Source organism: Prionailurus bengalensis, chromosome D1, assembly GCF_016509475.1.
Source record: "Prionailurus bengalensis isolate Pbe53 chromosome D1, Fcat_Pben_1.1_paternal_pri, whole genome shotgun sequence".
In the NCBI taxonomy this organism is placed as follows: domain Eukaryota; kingdom Metazoa; phylum Chordata; class Mammalia; order Carnivora; family Felidae; genus Prionailurus; species Prionailurus bengalensis.
Window position 1 is genome coordinate 47,369,405 of NC_057346.1, and position 22,824 is coordinate 47,392,228.

Consider the following 22,824-nt stretch of genomic DNA (forward strand, 5'->3'; position numbering starts at 1 on the left):
TATTACCATGAAGTTTTCCTTGTCTGGGAAACTTCTGATTTGATTATAGGGTCTGATGTGGCTTTCCAGCCGCTTCAAGATTATTGAACAACATTAGGGAGTCTGAGAGAGCAACAGAGTTTCCTGTCACACTTGTGGACTGCAACAGATTGGATGGTTCTTGTACCATAAAAACCTGTCATCCCCAGTCTGGCTTTCCACTCTCACTTCAGAACAAAAGGCCCCATAATTTATTTAGCCAATACAAAAATAAGCTAATAATAGCTTAAATACATAAGGTAGCATATTTTCTAATCTGTATTTCTGTATTTGGGGATATAATTTTGTCTGATATTTGGACACAAAATTTTCTCTGATATACCCTTTAGATATTGAGGAAGTTGGGAAGAAAGGAATGGCATGTTCAATGGCTCTATATTGTAGTTTTTGCAGTTTTACTTAAGCAATACATTTTAATAAGATTACTTGGCACAATGGAGCACAAGCTTAATATAACATAATGGATATGATTATACCTGCGCTATAATGATATGCATATGATAGCTAACTTTATATAATTAATGTAATTTATACACTATAGTGAATTATAACATAATTATGTTATTTATATATAATAATGTAATTAAATGTAATGGAAATTATGCCATAATTATAATAAAATACCATAAATTTTATAGGAGTATATTTTCAACAATTTGACAGCCTAAAGTTGATCTTTCAGATAAATTGGTATTCTGGTACTGAAGAGTAGTGTTCTTTTTGAAATTAGCCATCAGCTGTCACTTCTTGGACCAATTCCAAATGAAGTGATTACAGACTGCCATTTGAATCAATCTTTATGGAACAGTGGAATGTGACACTTTTCTCAAGTTTATGTTAGGTGTTTAATCTGCCAAAAGAAGGACTAGGCTTTTGGTATTTATGAAGAAAGGTTTATACAGTCTTGTCTTATGGTTCAGAACTTTATGTCCAAAATGGGAAAAAAGTAAAGAAGTGAAAACCAAAAATAATATTTTGGCAAATTGTATTAAGTTGTGTAAGAGTCCCTCTATACCAGATTTAAAGAGATGAGAGGGACACTTTCTTTTTGCATATCAGATACAGAATTTTATTTTCCTACTTAACACATGTCTCTGTGGACAACTTCTCCCTGTAGACTGAATACTGTTCTGGCCTCATTTAATTGGTTAATTGGATTCATTATGAAATTGCATAAAATCACAATTAAACAGAATATTAAGTAAACCTATATTTATGTGTCTGACAGTAAAATTTCCCCCACAGTCTTATCTCTTATTCCATACCTATCTTGCCATCGTCTTCCCTTCTGCTTCTTATTTTTTGTTTGCTCCAATTCCACAGGAAAAAACTGTTACAATATTATTGCATAATTATTATTTGTTGAATACTGTGTTCATGGCATGTGTAAAGCAAACCTGAGAAGCTATTGATGCCAATAAAGTCATCTGTAGTAATCTCTTTTTAACATTTAATTGTCTCCAAACTTAACTATGCTGACAATCTGTAGCTACCTCTATATAGAAGCATCCTTGCCTCCCTGTGGCATTCATCAGCTAGGAAGATATGGTCCCTGGAGCCCAGACTCTCATTCTGTTTGAGTTTTTGCTGATGGAGAGAGAAGCGAAATAGCTTCTGCTAAGCACTGTGCGGTTGCGATTAAAGTATTCTTGGTAACAGGACTTGGAAAGTTTTTGAAAGAGTTCCTTAGGTTTGATTTTCCTTCCATCTGGTGATCTGAAGAAGTTCCTAAATGATATGCTAGTCATGCATTTACAATGAGATATGCTTGTTTTAGCATTGATACCATTCAATTAACCCACAATGTTCCATTAGGCAGATTACTGCTGCATGTTGTAGCAAAAACAGTGTAGGCTTTTTCATCAAACATGGATTCCAATCCTAGCCTTGCTGCTGCACAGCCTGGTGACCTTGTGCAAGTCTCAGTTTATGTCTAAAATAGGTGTAATAATAATGCTTCATAGATATTTAAGGTTTTTAGGGGGTGTACAGGAAGTATGCAGGAATATGGAATTTAAAACTGTACTAGGATCATATAATATTACTTATAGTTGCTCGTCAGTCCAAGATTTATAGAGTTTACATGGTAAATCTTTGTGAAAGAAAAAGTATTTTTAACATTCCTGTGTCTTGGATGATTGATGTGAAATTGAAGGTTAATTATCTCCAAGATATAGAATAAGACACACCTGGTGGTGGTTTGGGAGTTTATGTGCTGGTAAAAGGTAGCTGATTTGCATTAACAATAGCTTGAGTTTATTTAGTGCCTGCTTTTTGAGCAGCTTGAAGTATCACACTTATTCATCAAAGAGATATTTTGAATTAAAATTTGTTTTAGGGGTTGTATTTTTAAAAACATTTTTGGAGGAAAAAATACTGTGTGTTGCTTCATGCACATTTGACTGCATTTCTATTAAAATTTCTGTTTCAATTAGCTATATATATTTATTTTACTTATAAATAACAGTTTTCTGCCTCCTCAAGTATTAATTCTATTTCACTATTCCAAGTGTCTGCATCCTGACTGTTCTAGAAGAAATGACTGCTATCTAGACATATTCTGTGTTTAGGTTTCCAATATTTAATGAGACTTCGTGTGTACATGGCATTGTTCAAAGATGATGCTATTAATCAAAAGAATAACAGCTAGCATTCCTTGAGTACATTCTATGTAGCTGTTTAACACTTTGTAGTGCTTATATATGTAAATTTTTTAAGTGAAGAAACTGAGGCTTAGAGAAAAATTTAGTAAGTAGCAGAGCCACAGCCTGTTTGTCTGACAAGCTCATGCTTTACTCCTGGATTATTACATTACTTCCCTTACGTTCCATTGATCTTCTACCTCTTCACATTCTGTACTTTAAACTTTGTTTATCTTTGAGTCTATTGCCTCTGATTTTTTTTTATTTATGTTATTGGATATTTCTCAATTCCATGCTTATCCACAATATATCCTAGTTGCCTTACCATTTTTAAAAATGTTCTGTTTTGAGATAGTTTCAAATCTCTGTACTAACAGAGAGCTCCTATATACTTACTTTATCCAGATTTCACCAATTGTTTACATTTTTCCCTGTTTATCATTTTCTCTATATGTGTGTCTTTTTCTTTGTGTTTACATATACACAGATACACACACACACATACATGTATGTACATACTGCCAATAAACACTTTGAATGTGAGTTGGGGATATTAGTCCCCTTTATCACTAAATACTTCCATGTATACTTCCTAAAAACAAGCATATTCTCTTACATATAGCACAGTTATCAAAATCAGGAAAGTTAACATTGATATAATTCTATTATCTTATGCACAGTACATATTCAATTTCATTCGTTGTCTCCAAAATATCTTTTACAGCTCTATTTTCCCAGTCCAGGATCTATCCAGGATCACACATTACATTTAATTGCTGTGCCTCTTTGGATCCCTTTAATCTGCAATACTTCATCCACCTTTCTTTTCTTTTTTCTTTTTAAAATAAAAACATTGGTTTTGGAGGTAAGGTAACACAGTGATAAGTAGTGCCTTAATAAACCATGTGGAGGAGGATGTTGTGTTTATTTTCTAATTGGAATAGAATCAAGGGTAACGACTGAAGAGGCAGCCAATGGGGAAAGTGAGTATGGCCTGGGAGGCTAGCAGACTGCCCAGATGTGTCCTACAAGGAGTCAATCTCTTCATGGGGGCAGCGGTCTGTGAAGTCTGATCTTTAGTTTGGTAGGCTTAAAATTAAACTTTGCTAGAATAGCAAGGTGACTGGCCTTCTAGAGACTGACTACAAGAGTTGTAGTCACAGAACACTCTAGCCATCAGAATATAATTTTAAGTCATTAGTGAATTCTCTTCCTCTAGACTAGTCTAGCCCAGAGCCTTTCTTTTATTGATCTTGACATTTTATTAGATTATAAGCCACATATTTGTAGTACATCCTACTTTGGTTTTATCAGATGTTTCCTTATGGTTAGATTCAGTTCATTCATTTTTGGAAGGAGTATCACAGAAATGATGCCGTGTTGATCTTGGTGCATGATAATGGGAGGTGTCAGTTTAATATGTGGAGAGATACTATTAGACTATGTAACATTATGTTCCTTGTCAAATTTTTACCTACTACTTGCGGTGTCCATTAATGATTTTCTAATTCTATCATTTCTCCTGTATTTATTAGCTGGGGTTCTACTGTAAGGAAGAGCTTTCTCTTTTTCTTTCTTTCTTTCTTTCTTTCTTTCTTTCTTTCTTTCTTTCTTTCTTTCATTCTTTCCTTCCTTCCTTCCTTCCTTCCTTCCTTCCTTCCTTCCTTCCTTCCTTCCAGATGTACTCATGGATTCTTATTTTTTTCAGTAGGTTATAATCTGCCACTATTATTAAGTTATTTTAATGCTCAGATTGTTCCAGATTTGGTCTGTAGGAGCCCCTTTAAAGTCTGTGAAGTGACTTTAAAGTGACTTGTGTGTCCTTTGCTATGATCCCATAATTTTTCATCACTTCCTTAACATTTTGCTGCAAAAGAATGTCCCAGGTTCATCTTATAATTTTCCTGCTCTAACATTCAAGTGAAACTTTCTCCAAAAAGTCCTGCCCTATTTAATATTTTGAAAACAAGATTGCCTCCCTCATCCCTCCTTTTCTTCCTCCCTTCCTCCCTTCCTTCCTTCCTTCCTTCCTTCCTTCCTTCCTTCCTTCCTAACTTCCTTCCTTTCTGTGTGTGCTTTGTCTAGGCATAGAAAAAGCACAATCATATCAGAACATTGTGCAAATTTGCTGGAACCTTTGTGTGTAAGCTTTCCTTCATTCTCTTATCTTGCCTTTTCAGTAGCTATTTTGATTGATTATGTGTTAGTCTCTGGACTCTGGGTTTCACACATATCCCTGTTTTGGTTTAGCCTCTTTTGTTCCCTATCTTGGTACTTGATTTGTGCCTACTACTGACCTTGCTTCCACTCTCTATTCTTGGCTGTGAAATTTAACTTATATTTTCTTTTCATCCACATTTAATTTTAGCCTACTTCTCATATTCAACTCCATTCTTCTAGTCCTGGGTAATATCCTTAAAGAATCTTCTCTGGCTGCAGGCCTAAGATTAGGACACTTGCTACACTGATAAAGCCTTTACTGGCAATTCTGTTGTTTTTTTTTTTTAATGTTTATTTAATTTTGAGAGAGAGAGAGGGAACAAGTGGGGGAAGGGAAGAGAGAGATGGAGACAGAGTCTGGCTAGGCTCTGAATTGTCAGCACAGAGCATGATGCTGGGCTCAAACTCACGAGCTGTGAGATCATGACCTGAGCTGAAGTCAGACGCTTAATCGACTGAGCCACCCAAGTGCCCTGGGAATTGTTTTTGCACTTCATTGTCTAGTTCTTGGACTCAAATGGACCAGGGAAAAGATAATTTTTTTTTTTCAGGAGAGAAAGTAAGGTGTCTGGGTGCAACATAAGGAAATTGCATATGAGCATTTATCTGGCTCTCCAAACAGAACCAAGTATTCAGGAAAGACTAATGGAACACCAAGACTGCACTCTGTAACATCTTTAAATATAGCAAGATCAACTGTGTGATACTGTTCAGCTGAATTAATTATCACATATGTGATATGGAAACCCTACAGGGAACAAGAGATGCTAGAAGAAGCATAAGGCATATATTTTAAAAGAAGGCACATCTTACAAAGATTACCATCTTTTATTGAGGGTGTAAGGCAAGAATCCTCAGCTGATTTCAGTGAATTCCTGGGATTAAACAGTTTTGGGGAGTTATGGCCACATGTGCCAATCACAGAAACTAACCAACATTAATAACAGGCTCCAAGGAGGTTTTTGCTTGGCAGGGGTAGAGGTGGCTACAATTGTCCCCATCAATACTATACCTCACAAAATGAAAACTGGGATGGGAGGAAGCAAAAAGAGCTTTTCCCTAGTCACTCTTATTCCAGCCTGTGAGCTAATAGATAAGAAAGTATGCAAATATGTTAAACATTCTGCATTCTGGTTACTTTTTTGTTTTACTCTAGTTAAGTAGAAAATTGCAGAGCAATGTGTGAGTCATACAAGAAAAAAGTTTCATGATTTAAGAGTCATATTTTCATGATTTAATTCAAGTCATGTAAGGAAATCCATTCTCCATCACTTACCATAGTCACAATTTGTCCAATGAATTTTGGTCATTTCCAAAAAATCCCCAAATCTTCCTTATATGAAAAAAGACTTGCCACTTCTGAGAATGAGGATATTCAAAATAAATTCTTCAGATGCTTGAAGACACTTCTCAAAGAGGAATTCTAAGGGTCTTCTGAGGATATAGCAACATCATTGAAATAAATATGCCATGTTGGAATGTCTGTGCTTGGACGGAGATGAAATATCTTAAGTATATGAGCTTTTAAGGGTGTGCTTAAACAGACAATCCTATTTTTAGTGGATGCCCTTGATCATGCTATTTGACATTTGAAGACCTAATGTTACAGAATCATCATCTCATTAGGTTGAAAAAAAAGAGAGAGATTAGACCAAGTAGAGACTGTTTCAGATATCACCTAGAACTTGATTTTGTTTGTTTTAATGTGTCCTAAAGTCAAAGTACTGAAATATAGCTCCTTTTATTTAAAAAAAATTAATGTTTATTTACTTTTGAGAGAGAGAGAGAGAGACAGAGTGCAAGTGGGGGAGGGGCAGAGAGAGAGGGAGACACAGAATCCAAACAGGCTCCAGGCTCTGAGCTTTCAGCACAGAGCCTGACTTGGGGCTTGCACCCACAGACCATGAGATCATGACCTGAGCTGAAGTCAGACACTCAACCAACTGAGCCACCCAGATGCCCCTGAAATATAGTACCTTTTAATTGAGTTTCTAGCTAGTTGAATCTGAATCAGTTTAGTCAATAATATTTACTGAGTATTTATTATTATTATTATTATTATCATTATCATTTTTCAATCAATGGGCAGAGTTCTTCTCTTGACAATTGGATCCTCTTAATGAGATTTTCCCCCATCCGTCTGTACCCCCCTCACCCCCACCCCAACTCTGAAGAAGATGAGTATTGTAAGAATTCAGCAAGGATATTTGAAATAAGAGTATGAAAACTTGGGTTCTAATTCCATAGGTGCTATTTCTTAGGTCTAGTGTTACTGGTGGATCATAAGTTGGTGGATCACCTGGGAGCTTTTTAGAAATACAGAGATTCAGGTCTGACTCGACCTTTAATCATAATTTGAATTTAACAAGATCCCTAGATGATTCAAATTCATGCATACGTTAGAGTTCAAGAACCCTTATCTGTAAATTTGACAATAATTTATAAGCTATTTCAAAAAACAATTGTGAGGTCAAAATGGGTATGCCTTCAAGAATTTGAGGAATTTGACTCTTTCCTCAGAGGTGGCAAAACTTTTTTATTTATGGGAGGATTTTGCCAAATAAAAAGTGCCAGCAGTTGTAATCAAATTGGTTAAGTCACATAGAAACATAATCTAAAGAATGTGCAGGTTTTCTGCAGTCCTTAGTGTGAGGAGATTTGCCTTTATTCTATGGTTTTTATTTTATTTGAGACTTCAATAGAGAGGGAATGCAAATAAACTAAAATTAGCAAGCATTCATTGTGTGCTTACCAAATGTAAAGAATGAGGCTAGATAGTAGACAGTAACATGATTGGCTAGGACATCATCTTCACTCCTAAAGGCCTTACCTGGAATTTAAAAATGACTTACTGAATTGAAATGTTGAATTGAGAACAGGTGGGTGAACAACTACTTGTAATACAAGGTAGAATGATAACTATTAAAAGGATCTAAGCAATACATTGTGGGAATGGGAGGAGAGAAGCAGCATTGCCCACCTGCTGCCACAACTCCCCAAACCAGCATTTTTCCTTTTTGATGGTAGCTGCTTGGTGTTTGTACTCTTACCCACATCCCACTCAATTGAACTCCATTTTAGTAAGAATGGTTTCTGTGCTGAAGACATTGCATATTCAGATCTCCGACGTCAAATATTCTTTTTTTTTTTTTTTTACGTTTATTTATTTTTGAGACAGAGAGAGACAGAGCGCGAGTGGGGGAGGGGCAGAGAGAGAGGGAGACACAGAATCTGAAACAGGCTCCAGGCTCTGAGCTGTCAGCACAGAGCCCGGTGCAGGGTTCGAATCCACGAACCCATGAGATCATGATCTGAGCCGAAGTCGGACGCTGAACCGACTGAGCCACCCAGGCGCCCCTCGAATATTCTTTTTAAAACACATATAGTAGTGGGAGTGGGCATTGAAGGAGAAGTAAGATTTCCATGTGTGGGAAAGGGCATCCAGGCCTAAGGAAGTGTGAGCAAGAGATAGTGAGTGCCTCAACTCTGGCCCTGGGGTGGACCAGAAGTGACCAGAAGTGGTGGTGGGGATAGGAGAGGATCCTATCAAAAAGATATGCTTGGAAGGTGCCAAACAAATATAGATTAGGCCTTAAAAAAATACAGCTGACTAAGCAAGAGTAAAAAATGACATTGGTTGTAGAATTGTCTTCAAATTTAAATAATCTTTGACTTAATTGAAGTTACCTTTTTCCTCTCTAGTGGTTGATTAGGTAGGAATGCTAAGTAGACAAAAGATGAAATAGACTATGAACATATTATCAGGCTTAGAGATCATAAGTTAATTAAGATTTTCAAATTTAACATGAAAGTACTGTCCATAGCATTTTCCTAAGTATGATTAAGTCACTGCTATCTGTTATGTTTCAAAGTATATCTTGTTGGTATGTATCTTTAACATAAATATGATAAATATACTTCCATTTCTGGATAATTTATACACCTAATACTTCAAAATTTGGCAACTTGTAAATGCTGCTTACAAACAGTGTTTACATCCTTAACGTCAATGCAAAGAAAAAGCATCTTGAAATTTGAAAAAAATTGTTTTTACAAGTCATTATTCATTAGGGAATATACAGCTTCAGAAATATTTACAGGGATTCTTTTTTCTTTTATGTTTAATTAATACTTGAGACCAGGTAATGTCTTTGGATTCCACTTTTTAAAAAATTTTTCTTAATGTTTATTTTTGAGAGACAGAGAGAGACAGAGCATGAGCAGGGGAGGGGCAGAGAGAGGGGGAGACTCAAAATCTGAAGCAGGCTCCAGGCTCTGAGCTGTCAGCACAGAGCCAGATGCAGGGCTCGAACTCAGGAACCATGAGATCATGACATGAGCCGAAGTCAGCCGCTTAACTGACTGAGCCACCCAGGTGCCCCGAATTCCACTTTTTTTTATTCCTTATTCTTCTGACTTTTGTCAACCCAATTAGTACCCTATCATCCCTTACTATATTCAAATATCTGAGAAGGATTTATGTCTATATGACTTTTATCTTCCTTTTATTTTTATATTTATTATTGAAGTGTAGTTGACATATTTTGCTCAGCTATAGTGTTGCTATATGCTCAACATAGTGTTGTAACAATTCTGTACATTTCTCTATTACTCAGTGCTCACCACAGTAAGTATAGTCACCATCTCTCACTATATAACAGTATAACATTATTATAATATTATCGACTATATTCCCTATGCTGTACTTTTTATCTCTGAAACATTTATTTTATAACTGGAAATTTGTACGTCTTAATCCCCTTCGCCTATTTTGTTCATCCCCCCCCCCCCCCCCCGGTCACCCACCATTCTGGCAACCACCAGTTTGTTCTCTGTACTTATCAGTTTGTTTCTGTTTTTGTTTGTTTGTTTTTGATTCCACATATAAGTGAAATCATATGGTATTTGTTTTTCTCTGTCTGACTTATTTTACTTTGCATAATACCCTCTAGGTCCATCCATATTATTGCAAATGGCACAATAGCATTCTTATTTATGGCTGAGTAATATCCTATTGTGTATTATACCACATCTTCTTTATCCATTCATCTATTGATGGACACTCAAGTTACTTTCATACCTTGGCTATTGTAAACAATGCTGCAATGAACACAAGGATGTGTATGTATTTTCAAATTAGTGTTTTTGTTTTCTTTGGATAAATACCCAGGAGTGGAATTACTGGATCATAGGGTACTTCTATTTTTAATTTTTTGAGAAACCCCCATACTCTTCCCACAGTGGTTGCATCAATTTATATTCCCACCAATAGTGCACAAGGGTTCCTTTTGATCCATGTGCTCACCAAACACTTGTTCTTTAAATTTTTATTTTATTTTATCAAAAAATTAACTTTCTTTATTTTGAGAGAGAGAGAGAGAGAGAATGAGTTTGCAAGCAGTGGAGGGGCATAGAGAGAGGGAGACAGAGAATCCCAAGTGGGCTCTGCACTGTTAGTGCAGAGCCCCATGCAAGGCTCAAACTCATGAACTATGAGATCAGGACGTGAGCCAAAATCCAGAGTCAGGTGTTTAACTGACTGAACTACCCAGGTGCCCCCATTTTTATTTTTATTTTTTTATTTTAGAGAGAGTGCATGAGTGGGAGAGAAGGGGGTGGGGAGAGAGAGAGAGGAAAGAAAGAGAGAGAGAAACTTCAAGCAGATTCCATGTTCAGTGCAAAGTCCAACATGAAGCTTTATCCCACGACCCTGGGATCATGACCTGAGTCAAAAATCAAGAGTTGGGCACTCATCCAACTGACCCACTTGTTTTTTGTTTTGTCTTTCTTTCTTTCTCTTTCTTTCTTTCTCTCTCTCTTTTTCTTTCTTTCATTAGTAGACACTTGAATTGGTGTGAGATGATATCTTATGGTTTGGATTTGCATTTCTCTGATGATGAGTGATGTTGAGGATCTTTTCATGTGTCTGTTGGTTATCTGTATGTCTTCTCTGGAGAAATGTCTGTTCATGTTTTCTGCCCATTTTTTAAATTGGAATTTTTTGGTGTTGAGTTATATTTTTTAATATATTTTGGATATTAATCCCTTGTCGGGTATGTTGTTTGCAAATATCTTCTCTCATTCAGTAGGTTGCCTTTTCATTTTGTTGATGGATTCCTTTGTTATGCAAAACCTTTTCATTTTGGTAGTTGCAATAGTTTATGTTGCTTTTGTTTACTTTTCCTGATGTAGACCTATCCATAAATATGTTGCTAAGGCCAGTGTCCAAGAGATTACTGCCTATGTTTTCTTTTAGGAGTTTTATGGTTTCAGGTCTTATATTTAGGTCTTTAATCCATTTTGGGTTTATTTTGTGTATGGTGTAAAAAAGTGGTCCAGTTCCATTCTTTTCATGTAACTGTCCAGTTTTCCCAACACCAGTGGTTGAAGAGACTGTCTTTCATTGTATGTTCTTGTTTCCTTTGTCATAGATTAATTGACCATATAAGTGTGGATTTATTTTTAGGTTCTCTATCCTATTCTATTAGTCTGTGTCTAGTTTTGTGCCAGTGCCATACTGTTTTGATTACTATAGTGTTGTAATATATCTTGAAATTTGAGATTGTGAAACCCACAGCTATTATTCTTCCTCATAATACCTTTGGCTATTTTGGCTCTTTTGTGGTTTCATGAAATATTTAATATTATTTGTTCTTTTTATCTTTTGTTCTTACACATTTTCCAAGCTGACTTCACAGTTACTTTATTGCCAGTGGCAAAATAAAGTTGTAACTTGGCGTAAAATTTGAGTATTTTTAAGTTTTCTATGTAAATCTTGCTATTTATGAAACACTTAAAATTTTTGTTATTTAAAAAATATAATACATACAAGAGAATATGTGTGATTTATAGATAATACATGCAGCATAATAAAACAATAAGCATTTCTGGAATCACAACCCAAATCTAGAACTTGACCATTGCTATTTGCATCTACCTGTGTTCCTCCCTCACCCCATTTTCTTGCCCACCTCTTCTGCTGAGGTAATTATATCTTTTCATGTGCTTCTTTGTTTTGGTCTAAATATTTCTTCATATATATATATATATATATATATATATATATATATATATGCCTAAAAATACATATGTAGTTTAGTTTTGTGTGTTTGTGAACTTTACAAAAATATTTTTATGCTGAGACTTGCTTTCATCATTGAGCATTGTTTTCAAGATTTATTCATGTAATTTCATGATAACTGGCATTTATTCATTTTCACTATTGCATAAATTCTATTTTGAGAATATGCCACATTTATTCATTTTCCTTTTGATGGACATTGGACTGGTTCATAATTTTTTGCTATTATGATCTCTGCTACTATGAAAATTTTGGTTTGTTTCCTGGTGCATATGTGCAAGAGTTCATTTAAGATGTGTACTGGGTAGTAGAAATGTTAGATTTAGGAGAAATAAATGTTCAATTTTACAAGATAAGACAAGATTATTTTCTTAAGTGGTTATAGCAATTCCACTCATCAGGAATAAATAAAAGTTGCTATTGATCCATATCTTTTTCTTTTTTATTAATTTTTTAAATGTTTAGTTATTTTTGAGAGAGAAAGAGAGCGCAAGCAGGGGAGAGGCAGAGAGAGAGGGAGACACAGAATTTGAAGCAGGCTCCAGGGTCTTAGCTGTCAGCACAGAGCCTGACATGAGGCTTAAACTCTCGAAACATGAGATCATGACCTGAGCTGAAGTTGGGCAGTTAACTGAAGAGCAACCCAAGTGCCCCTATATCTTTTTATTTTTATCAGTGATGTACATTTCCTTCACTGTGAAATGCCTGTTCATACTTTTGACCCATTTTTCTTCCTTTTCACTTATATGTCTTTTCCTTTTTGATTTGTTGGGCTTTGCATATGTAGATACTGTTCCTTTGCCTATGTGTGATGAAAATGTCTCCTCTAAATTCATATCTTGTCTTTTTCACTTTCTTTATTGAAGTGTAATTGATACATAATAAACTACACATGTGGAGTGCATGGTTTAATATGTTTTGAAATATGTATATTTTAGTGCAACTATTAGCACAATCAAGATAGTAAACATATACATTGCTGCTTAAAGTTTCCTCTTGTCCCTTGATAATCCCTCCCACTCACCTGTTCCTGCCAGCCTTCACCCCAACCCCCATTCCTAGGCACCACTGAATTTTTTTTTCTGTCAATATAGAATTTGTATTTTCTAGAATTTTTTTAACTGGTATAAAACATGCACTCACTTTTGTCTGACTTTTTTCACTTGATTATTTTGAGATTCATCTATGTTGTGTGTATCAATAGTTTGTTACTTTTTATTGCTGAATAGTATTTTACTGTATGGATATTTCACAATGTGTTTATTCATTCATCTATTGACAAACATTTGGGTTGTTTCCAGATTTGACTTTTCATAGGGACATATATGTGTTCCTTTCTCTTAGATAATACCTAGAACATGAATGGTTGGATCATATAGTAGTTGTATGCTTAACTTTTTAAGAAACTGAAAAACTGTTTTTCAAAGTGGTTATAACATTTTTCATTTTCAGTATCAGTGTCAGGAGAGTTCCAGTTCCTTCACATCCCCATCAATCCTTGGTATGATCAGTGTTTTTAATTTAGCCATTCTAATAAATAAATAGTGGTATCTCATTGTGGTTTTGATTTTTCATTTCCCTAGTGACCAATGATGTTGAATCTTTCCATGTGGGTTTTTTTTTTTTTTTTTGCCATCTATTATTTTCTTTAGTGAAGTGCCTGTTCAAATCTTTTGGCCATTTTTCTATTGGATTGCTTGGTGTCTTATTGTTTTGAGCATTCTTTACATGCTCTAGAAATAAGGTTTTAAAAAAAAATTTTTTTTTTTACATTTATGTATTTTTGAGAAACAGAGTGAGACAAAGCATGAGCGGGGAAGGGGCAGAGAGAGGAGACACAGAATCTGAAGCAGGCTCCAGGCTCTGAGCAAGCAGCACAGAGCCTGATGCGGGGCCCAAATCCACAAACTGTGAGATCATGACCTGAGCCAAAGTCGGACGCTCAACTGACTGAGCAACCCAGGTGCCCCAAAGTTTTTTTTTTTTAATCAGATATATGATTTGCAAAGGAACATAATTCTATGCTAATATTTATTTTCTCTAAAAAATTTTAAGTTTTTATTCTACTGTTGTCTGGCTTCCATTATTGCTTTTGAGAAGTCTGATTAGTCTTTTTTCTCTGACTGATTTTAAGATCCTTGCATTGTCTTTGGTATTCTGCAATTTTATTATGGTATGTGCATAGCTTTTGTTTATTCTCTTTTGTGTAAGTTCTTACTTTCAGTATCTGTGAATTCATATTTTCATAAGTTCTAGAAATTTTATATCTATTGTCTCTTTAACTAGGACTTGTTATTTATCCTATTTTCTCCTCAAAGATATCTATTAGAAAAATACTTGGCTTTCTTATCCATTCTTTATACATTCAAATTATAATTTCATATGTTCTATTTCATCTTCTCTTATGTTGAATTCTGGGTAATTTCTTTGGGAATATTTTCCAGTTCTACTTTATTTAATCTGCTGTTTAACCCATCAATTGAGTTTTTAACTTAAGAAGCCCTGAGTTCTTTACTGAAACCAAGATCTGGGGCCTAGGTGTACTTGCTCTTGGATTGTTTTTCCCGCTCTGCCCTCTCAGCCTAAAAATGTATAATAGAACTAGGAAACATATAGATACATAATCATTTTTATTTCCAATCATAGTTTTCTGTATCTGTCTCACTCCTTTTCTCCCTTTTACCCTTCCTCCTCTTTCTTCCTTTGTCCTCCTTCTTCCTTCCTCTTTTTTCCTTCCTTCCTTCCATTCCTTTTAAAAATATTGAATTTATACACATAGCCTCAATTCTAATCCAATGCTACTTTATTTATTCATTATTCTTTGATATATATATTCTATATAGTGGAGAATGCTACATAGAGGCCAAAGTCTGGATATTAATTGTGCTTATTCTTAATGGGGTTTCATTAATTCTAGGTCCTTTCAGCATATTGATTAAGAAAACATCTGTGTGTGTACTAACCTTTGTACATACACATCTGCAAATATTTCTATATGTATTCATTTGTACCCATATTAAGCTAAAAAAGAGTTTATACTGATGTTTCCAATTGAATCCAAAATCATATAGATCATTCTAGTACCCTACGCCCCACCTGTCTCCACCTACTTGTTTGTAACCCCCTACTCCAATAGTGAGAAACCTTGTGCCCACCATCCTCCATCCATTTAACTGTTCAATTCTAGTATATATGTACAGTGGTTCCAAAGTTCCTAACTTGTACTATTCCATGGGAAACAAATTTACCAACTAGAAAATAGAGAGGGTTCTTTTGTAATAATTCCTTTGTCTTTGGTTTTACAGTTTCTACTCGTTTGTAGGACACCTTTTTCTCCTACTGCCTTCAGGAAGGTTGTTTCATACATTTGTAATACAGTTAGATTCTTTTGTCTTAATCTGTGTTTCATCTTGGGATTCCCTGACCTCCAAAATTATTTTTATAAATTTGCATACATTAAGGTTTACTCTCTGTGCTGTAATGTTCTATGGGCTTTGACAAATGCTTCTTGTTAGGTGTCCACTACTGCAGTATCATTACAGAATATTTTCATCACCCTGTGCTTTATCTATTTAATCCTCCTCCCCACTCCCAGAACCTCTAGTGATCACTGATAATTTTACTGTCTCTTTACTTTTGCTTTTTCTAAAATATTATATAAGTTAACTCAAACAATAGGTAGCCTTTTCAGACTGGCTTTTTAAACTTAGCATTTAAGAATCTTCTATGTTTTTGCTTAACTTGATACCTCATTCCTCCTTATCATTGAATATGAATTTACTATATTTTATCTATTCATTGATTGAAAGTCATCTTGGTTGCTTCCAGCTTTTGCAATTATGAATATAGCTCCTATAAGAATTCTCATGCAGATAAAAATGCAGTTTTCATGATTTCCTTATTTTTGTTATTGTTCTTTGGGATCATGTGTATGTAGTTCTTTTAATTAGCAAATTTTTTCATATATACATATATGCAGAAGCAATTTTTGTGATGGTACATGACATTTGATCCTTGCCTTAAATATTTTCACAGATATTCAAGAATTTTATGAGTTGACATTGCTAAATTCTCAAAAAAGTTGTGATCAGAAGATAGAAGAAGCCAATCAAGTTGCACAGAAATGGGAGAAAGCATCCCTTCTTGCTCCATGCCATGAAAACCTTCAAAAATCTGCAGAGGTATATACTGAAACATCTAAAAGAACTAAAGAATATTATCACTTACTTATACCTGTAAAGTGGTCACAGTCATAGTAGTAGTAATCATTATCAAAAGATGACAACAACAATAATATAAACATAGTTGTACTATACTGGATGCAGTGTTTTATATATAAAAATCCAGATTTTGCCAAGAGAAAATAGGGCATAGGAAGGACATGATTCTTCCATAGTACAAGTGAGCTCTGTTATGAATATTGTGATAGTTTGAATTAACTCAAGTTTAAGGCATTCTGGAATTTCACAACATGGCTCTAGACGAAGTGTGGCAATAAAATGGGTAGTGGGATTAGAAAGTGTGGTCTATGGCTGTGATCTCCATAGCAGGGCCCTATATCTTTGGGAGTTTTAAAATGATCCATTAAGGTTTAGGGACAAAATACTAGAACTTCCATTTATATTTTTTATCATGTTCTTTTTTTAAATTTTTGAATAATTTATATTATATAGCATATTAACAGTAATACATACACATTTAAAAATAAATATAAGGCTAGTAGAGTTGTGTGTTCAAATGATTTTTATAGATAGGGTTATGAGATCAAATGTTTGGAGACTACTGTTGGAATTAACACTTACCAAGAGTAAGGCAATTTGAGGAATGTCTCAGGTTCATAACAGAAGATTAATATGGAGGCAGGGGCAGATCAATGATATTTTTAAGTGGCATTCAATACTTGGAAAGCAGGTAGTACTACACACACACACACACACACACACACACACACACAAACACACAATCTGTCAAGACTGGTATAGTGAAGCTGACTTGGAAGGTACATGGAATCCTAGTGCTAATCAATGGCACTTTGCTGAATCTTTGGATTATTAACTGAGGCCTGTGATATACTTTTTATCCTGCTCAAAATTGATTTGAAAATCAGAAAAGACTAAGACTAATGATTGCCTTAGTTAATTACTTGAATAAAATGTTAACAATATGTGTTAATTAACAATAATGTGTTAATTGATACCAACTATATGAAGTTTATAAAATACTAAAAGCATTAAAAAATCTTAATTTCAATACATAACATTATTTTCACTTTTTTAGTCTTTTTTTATGTACAAATATATGTTCAAAAATTGGTACACCAGAATATAGAGTATTTTTTCATGACTTTTAGATTTAATGCTATACTAATATTTGCCCACATCATGTCATTAAATATTTTTGGCTACATTAAATATTTAATGGCTACAAAAATATTCCATCTTTTGGCATTTACTTAAATAATTCTCCATTCCACATTTAGGCCATCTCCAGTTTTCTGCTATGAATAATGCTATAACAGACATCTGTATATATAAACCATTGTGTCTTTTCGGATGATTTCACTGGGGTTAATTTTATAAATGAAACTACTGAATTCAAGGACATTGACCTTTGTAATGCTTTTGATACAAATTGTCAAAGTGCTTTGCAGAAAGATACTACCAGCGGTATTTGAAAAGGCATATCTACCTATGTTTTCTATTTCGTTGCATCATCTTCAATTTCTTTCATCAGTGTTTTATAGTGTTCAGGATACAGGTCTTTCATCTCTTTGGTTAGGTTTATTCCTAGGTATCTTATTGTTTTTGATGCAGTTGTAAATGGGACTGATGCCTTAATTCCTCTTTCTCCTGCTTCATCATTATTGTATAGAAATGCAACAGATTTCTGTACACTGATTTTGTATCCTGCAAATTCATTTACTGAATTCATTTACCAGTTCTAGCAATTTTTTGGTGGAGTGTTCTGAGTTTTCTATATAGAATATTGTGTCATCTGTAACTGGTGAATTCCTTGCAGATTTGGATTCCTTTTATTTTTTTGTGTTGTCTGATTGCTAAGGCTAGGACTCCCAGTACTGTGTTAAATAACATTGGTGAGAGTGCATATCCCTGCCTTGTTCCTGATCATGGAGGAAAAGCTCTCAGTTTTTCCCCCCTGAGGATATTGGCTGTGAATTGTTCATATATAGCCTTTCTTATGTTCTTTCTCTGCTTTGATGAGGTTTTTATTATGAATGGATGTTGTATTTTGTCCAATGCTTTTTCTGCATCTGTTGAGAGGGTTCTCAATAGATAGGGTTCTTATCCTTTCTTTTATTAATGTGGTGTATCACATTGATTGATATGATTTGTGAATATTGAACCACACTTGCAGCCCAAAAATAAATCCTACTTGATTGTGGTGAATGATTCTTTTAATGTACTGATGGATTTGATTTACTAGTATCTTGTTGAGAATTTTTGCATTTGTGTTCATCAGGGATACTGGTCTGTAGTTCTCTTTTTTAGTGGAGTCTTTGTCTGGCTTTGATATCAGGGTGATGATGGCCTCATAGAATGAATTTGGAAGTTTTCTTTCCATTTCTATTTTTTGGAATAGTTTGAGAAAAAAGATATTAACTCTTCTTTAATGTTTGGTGGAACTCACCTATGAAGCCATTGTGTTTTGGGAGATTTTTGATTACTGATTCAATTTCTTTGCTGGTTATCAGTCTGTTCAAGTTTTCTATTTTCTCCTTTTTCAGTTTTGGTAGTTTATGTTTCTAGGAATTTATCCATTTCTTCCAGGTTGTCCAATTTGTTGGCATATAGTTTTTCATAATATTCTCTTAAAATTGTTTGTATTTCTGTGGTACTGGTTGTTATTTCTCTTCTCTCATTTGTGATTTTACTTATATGGGTCCTTTCTCTTTTCTTTTTGATAAGCCTGGCTAGAACTTTATCAATTTAATTAATTTTTTTTCAAAGAATCAGCTCCTGGTTTCATCAGTCTGTCCTATTGTTTCTTTTAGTTTCTGTATCATTTTATTTCTGTTCCAATCTTTTTTATTTCCCTTTTTCTGCTGGCTTTAGGCTTTGTTTGTTTTCCTTTTTCTAGCTCCTTTAGGTAAGGTTTGAGATTTTTCTTACTTCTTGAGGTAGACGTGTATTGCTGTAAAATTACCTCTTAGAACCACTTTTGCTACATTCCAAAGATTTTGGCCCATGTATATTCATTTTCATTTGTTTCCATTTATTTTTTAAATTTCCTGGTTGACTCAGTAATTCTTTAGTGGCATGTTCTTTAACCTCCATGTAGTTGTGGTCTTCCTAAATTTTTTCTTGAGTTTGACTTCTAATTTCATAGCATTGTGGTCAGAGGTATGGTATGAAATTGACCTTTTTGTATTTATTGAGGCCTGATCTGTGATGTAATAGGTGATCTATTTTGGAGAATGTTCCATGTGCACTTGGAAAGAAGGTATGTTTTGCTATTTTAGGAAGGAATGTTCTGAATATATCTGTTAAGTACATCCAGTCCAGTGTGTCATTCAAAGTCATCGTTTCCTTGTTGATTCTCTGTTTAGATCTGCCCATTGATGTATGTGAGGTGTTAAAGTCCCCTACTATTATTGTGTTATTACCAATTAGTTCCTTTTTGTTTGTTATTAATTGATTTATACATTTGGATTGTTCTATTTTGGGTGCATAAATATTTACAATTGTTATGCCTGCTTTTTGGATTGTCCCCTTTATGATTAACATCATGCCCTTTTCTGCCTCTTTTCCAGTCTTAGTGTTAAAGTCTAGGTTGTCTGATACAAGTATTGCTACTCTGAGTTTCTTTTGGCATCCATTTGAATGATAAATGTTTCTCCACCCCCTCACTTTCTTTTTAAAAGAATTTTTTTAATGTTTATTTTATTTATTTATTTTTTTAATGAAATTTATTGACAAATTGGTTTCCATACAGCACCCAGTGCTCATCCCAAAAGGTGCCCTCCTCAATACCCATCACCCACCCTCTCCTCCCTCCCACCCCCCATCAACCCTCAGTTTGTTCTCAGTTTTTAACAGTCTCTTATGCTTTGGCTCTCTCCCATTCTAACCTCTTTTTTTTTTTTCCTTCCCCTCCCCCATGGGTTCCTGTTAAGTTTCTCAGGATCCACATAAGAGTGAAACCATATGGTATCTGTCTTTCTCTGTATGGCTTATTTCACTTAGCATCACACTCTCCAGTTCCATCCACGTTGCTACAAAAGGCCATATTTCATTTTTTCTCATTGCCACGTAATATTCCATTGTGTATATAAACCACAATTTCTTTTTTTTTTTTAATTTTTTTTTTTTTCAACGTTTATTTATTTTTGGGACAGAGAGAGACAGAGCATGAACGGGGGAGGGGCAGAGAGAGAGGGAGACACAGAATTGGAAACAGGCTCCAGGCTCTGAGCCATCAGCCCAGAGCCCGACGCGGGGCTCGAACTCACGGACCGCGAGATCGTGACCTGGCTGAAGTCGGACGCTTAACCGACTGCGCCACCCAGGCGCCCCCCACAATTTCTTTATCCATTCATCAGTTGATGGACTTTTAGGCTCTTTCCATAATTTGGCTATTGTTGAGAGTGCTGCTATGAACATTGGGGTACAAGTGGCCCTATGCATCAGTACTCCTGTATCCCTTGGATAAATTCCTAGCAGTGCTATTGCTGGGTCATAGCGTAGGTCTATTTTTAATTTTCTGAGGAACCTCCATACTGCTTTCCAGAGCGGCTGCACCAATTTGCATTCCCACCAACAGTGCAAGAGGGTTCCCATTTCTCCACATCCTCTCCAGCATCTATAGTCTCCTGATTTGTTCATTTTGGCCACTCTGACTGGCGTGAGGTGATACCTGAGTGTGGTTTTGATTTGTATTTCCCTGATAAGGAGCGACGCTGAACATCTTTTCATGTGCCTGTTGGCCATCCGGATGTCTTCTTTAGAGAAGTGTCTGTTCATGTTTTCTGCCCATTTCTTCACTGGGTTATTTGTTTTTCGGGTGTGGAGTTTGGTGAGCTCTTTATAGATTTTGGATACTAACCCTTTGTCCGATATGTCATTTGCGAATATCTTTTCCCATTCCGTTGGTTGCTTTTTAGTTTTGTTGGTTGTTTCCTTTGCTGTGCAGAAGCTTTTTATCTTCATAAGGTCCCAGTAATTCACTTTTGCTTTTAATTCCCTTGCCTTTGGGGATGTGTCAAGTAAGAGATTGCTACGGCTGAGGTCAGAGAGGTCTTTTCCTGCTTTCTCCTCTAAGATTTTGATGGTTTCCTGTCTCACATTTAGGTCCTTTATCCATTTTGAGTTTATTTTTGTGAATGGTGTGAGAAAGTGGTCTAGTTTCAACCTTCTGCGTGTTGCTGTCCAGTTCTCCCAGCACCATTTGTTAAAGAGGCTGTCTTTTTTCCATTGGATGTTCTTTCCTGCTTTGTCAAAGATGAGTTGGCCATACGTTTGTGGGTCTAGTTCTGGGGTTTCTATTCTATTCCATTGGTCTGTGTGTCTGTTTTTGTGCCAATACCATGCTGTCTTGATGATGACAGCTTTGTAGTAGAGGCTAAAGTCTGGGATTGTGATGCCTCCTGCTTTGGTCTTCTTCTTCAAAATTCCTTTGGCTATTCGGGGCCTTTTGTGGTTCCATATGAATTTTAGGATTGCTTGTTCTAGTTTCGAGAAGAATGCTGGTGCAATTTTGATTGGGATTACATTGAATGTGTAGATAGCTTTGGGTAGTATTGACATTTTGACAATATTTATTTTTCCAATCCATGAGCATTAATGTTTATTTTTGAAGGAATGGGGGAGGGGCAGAGAGCGAGGGAGACAGAGAATCCAAAGCAAGGCTCCAGGCCCAGAGCTGTCAGCACAGAGCCTGACTCTGGGCTTGAACTCATGAGCTCTGAGATCCTGGCCTGAGCTGAAGTCGGACGCCTAACTGACTGAGCCACCCAAGCGCCCCTCCACCCCTTCACTTTCAATCTGCAAATGTCTTTAGGTCTAAAATGAATATCTTGTAGGTAGCATATTTATGGGTCTTTTTTAAAAAAATGCATTCTGACATCTTATGTCTTTTGATTGGAGTGTTTAAATCATTTACATTTAAAGTAATTATTTTTTTAAAATTTATTTATTTTTGAGAGAATGAGTGAAAGTGGGGGAGGGGCAGGCAGAAAGGAGACAGAGGATACAAAGCGGGCTCTGTACTGACAGCAGTGAGCCAGATGTGGGGCTCAAACTCATGAACCATGAGATCATGAGCCATAGTCAGATGCTTAACAGGCTGAGCCACCCAAGTGCCCCAACACTCAAAGGAATTATTAATAGATATGTATTTATTACCATTTTATTACTTGTTTTTTCATAGTTTCTGGAGGTTTTCTCTGATCCTATCTTACCTTTGTCACTTTTGTTCTCTCCTTTGCACTCAAAGAGTCCCCTTTAGTATTTCTTGCAGGGCTGGTTTAGTGGTCATGAATTCCTTTAGTTTTTGTTTGTCTGGAAAACTCTTTATCTCTCCTATTCTCAATGATAGCTTGCTCGATAAAGTATTCTTGGCTGCAGATTTTTCCCATTCAGCTCTTTGAATATATCATTTCTCTCCCTTTTGGTTTGCCTAGTTTCTATTGAGAAATCTTCAGCTATCCTTATGGGTTTTCCCTTATAAGTTAATGACTTCTTTTGTCTTGCTCCTTTTAAGATTTTTTTCTTTATCGGTATATTTTTCAAATTTCATTACAATGTCTTAGGGTTGTCCTTCTTTTGGTGACTTTGATGAGAGTTATTTGTGACTCCTGGATCTAGAGATCTGTTTTCCTTCCCC

At 35.4% G+C, this 22,824-nt stretch overlaps 1 protein-coding gene across 6 annotated transcripts in view; it reads left to right on the forward strand.

Annotated features, from left to right (window-relative positions):
• DLG2 (discs large MAGUK scaffold protein 2) overlaps positions 1-22,824 on the forward strand; it is a 2,073,554-nt gene that overhangs the window by 287,949 nt on the left and 1,762,781 nt on the right. For all 6 annotated transcript variants that reach the window (XM_043580064.1, XM_043580065.1, XM_043580066.1 and 3 more), the window contains exon 3: positions 16,018-16,163. In XM_043580064.1, the coding sequence (XP_043435999.1) occupies positions 16,018-16,163 (146 nt within the window). The remainder of the gene's footprint in view (positions 1-16,017; positions 16,164-22,824) is intronic.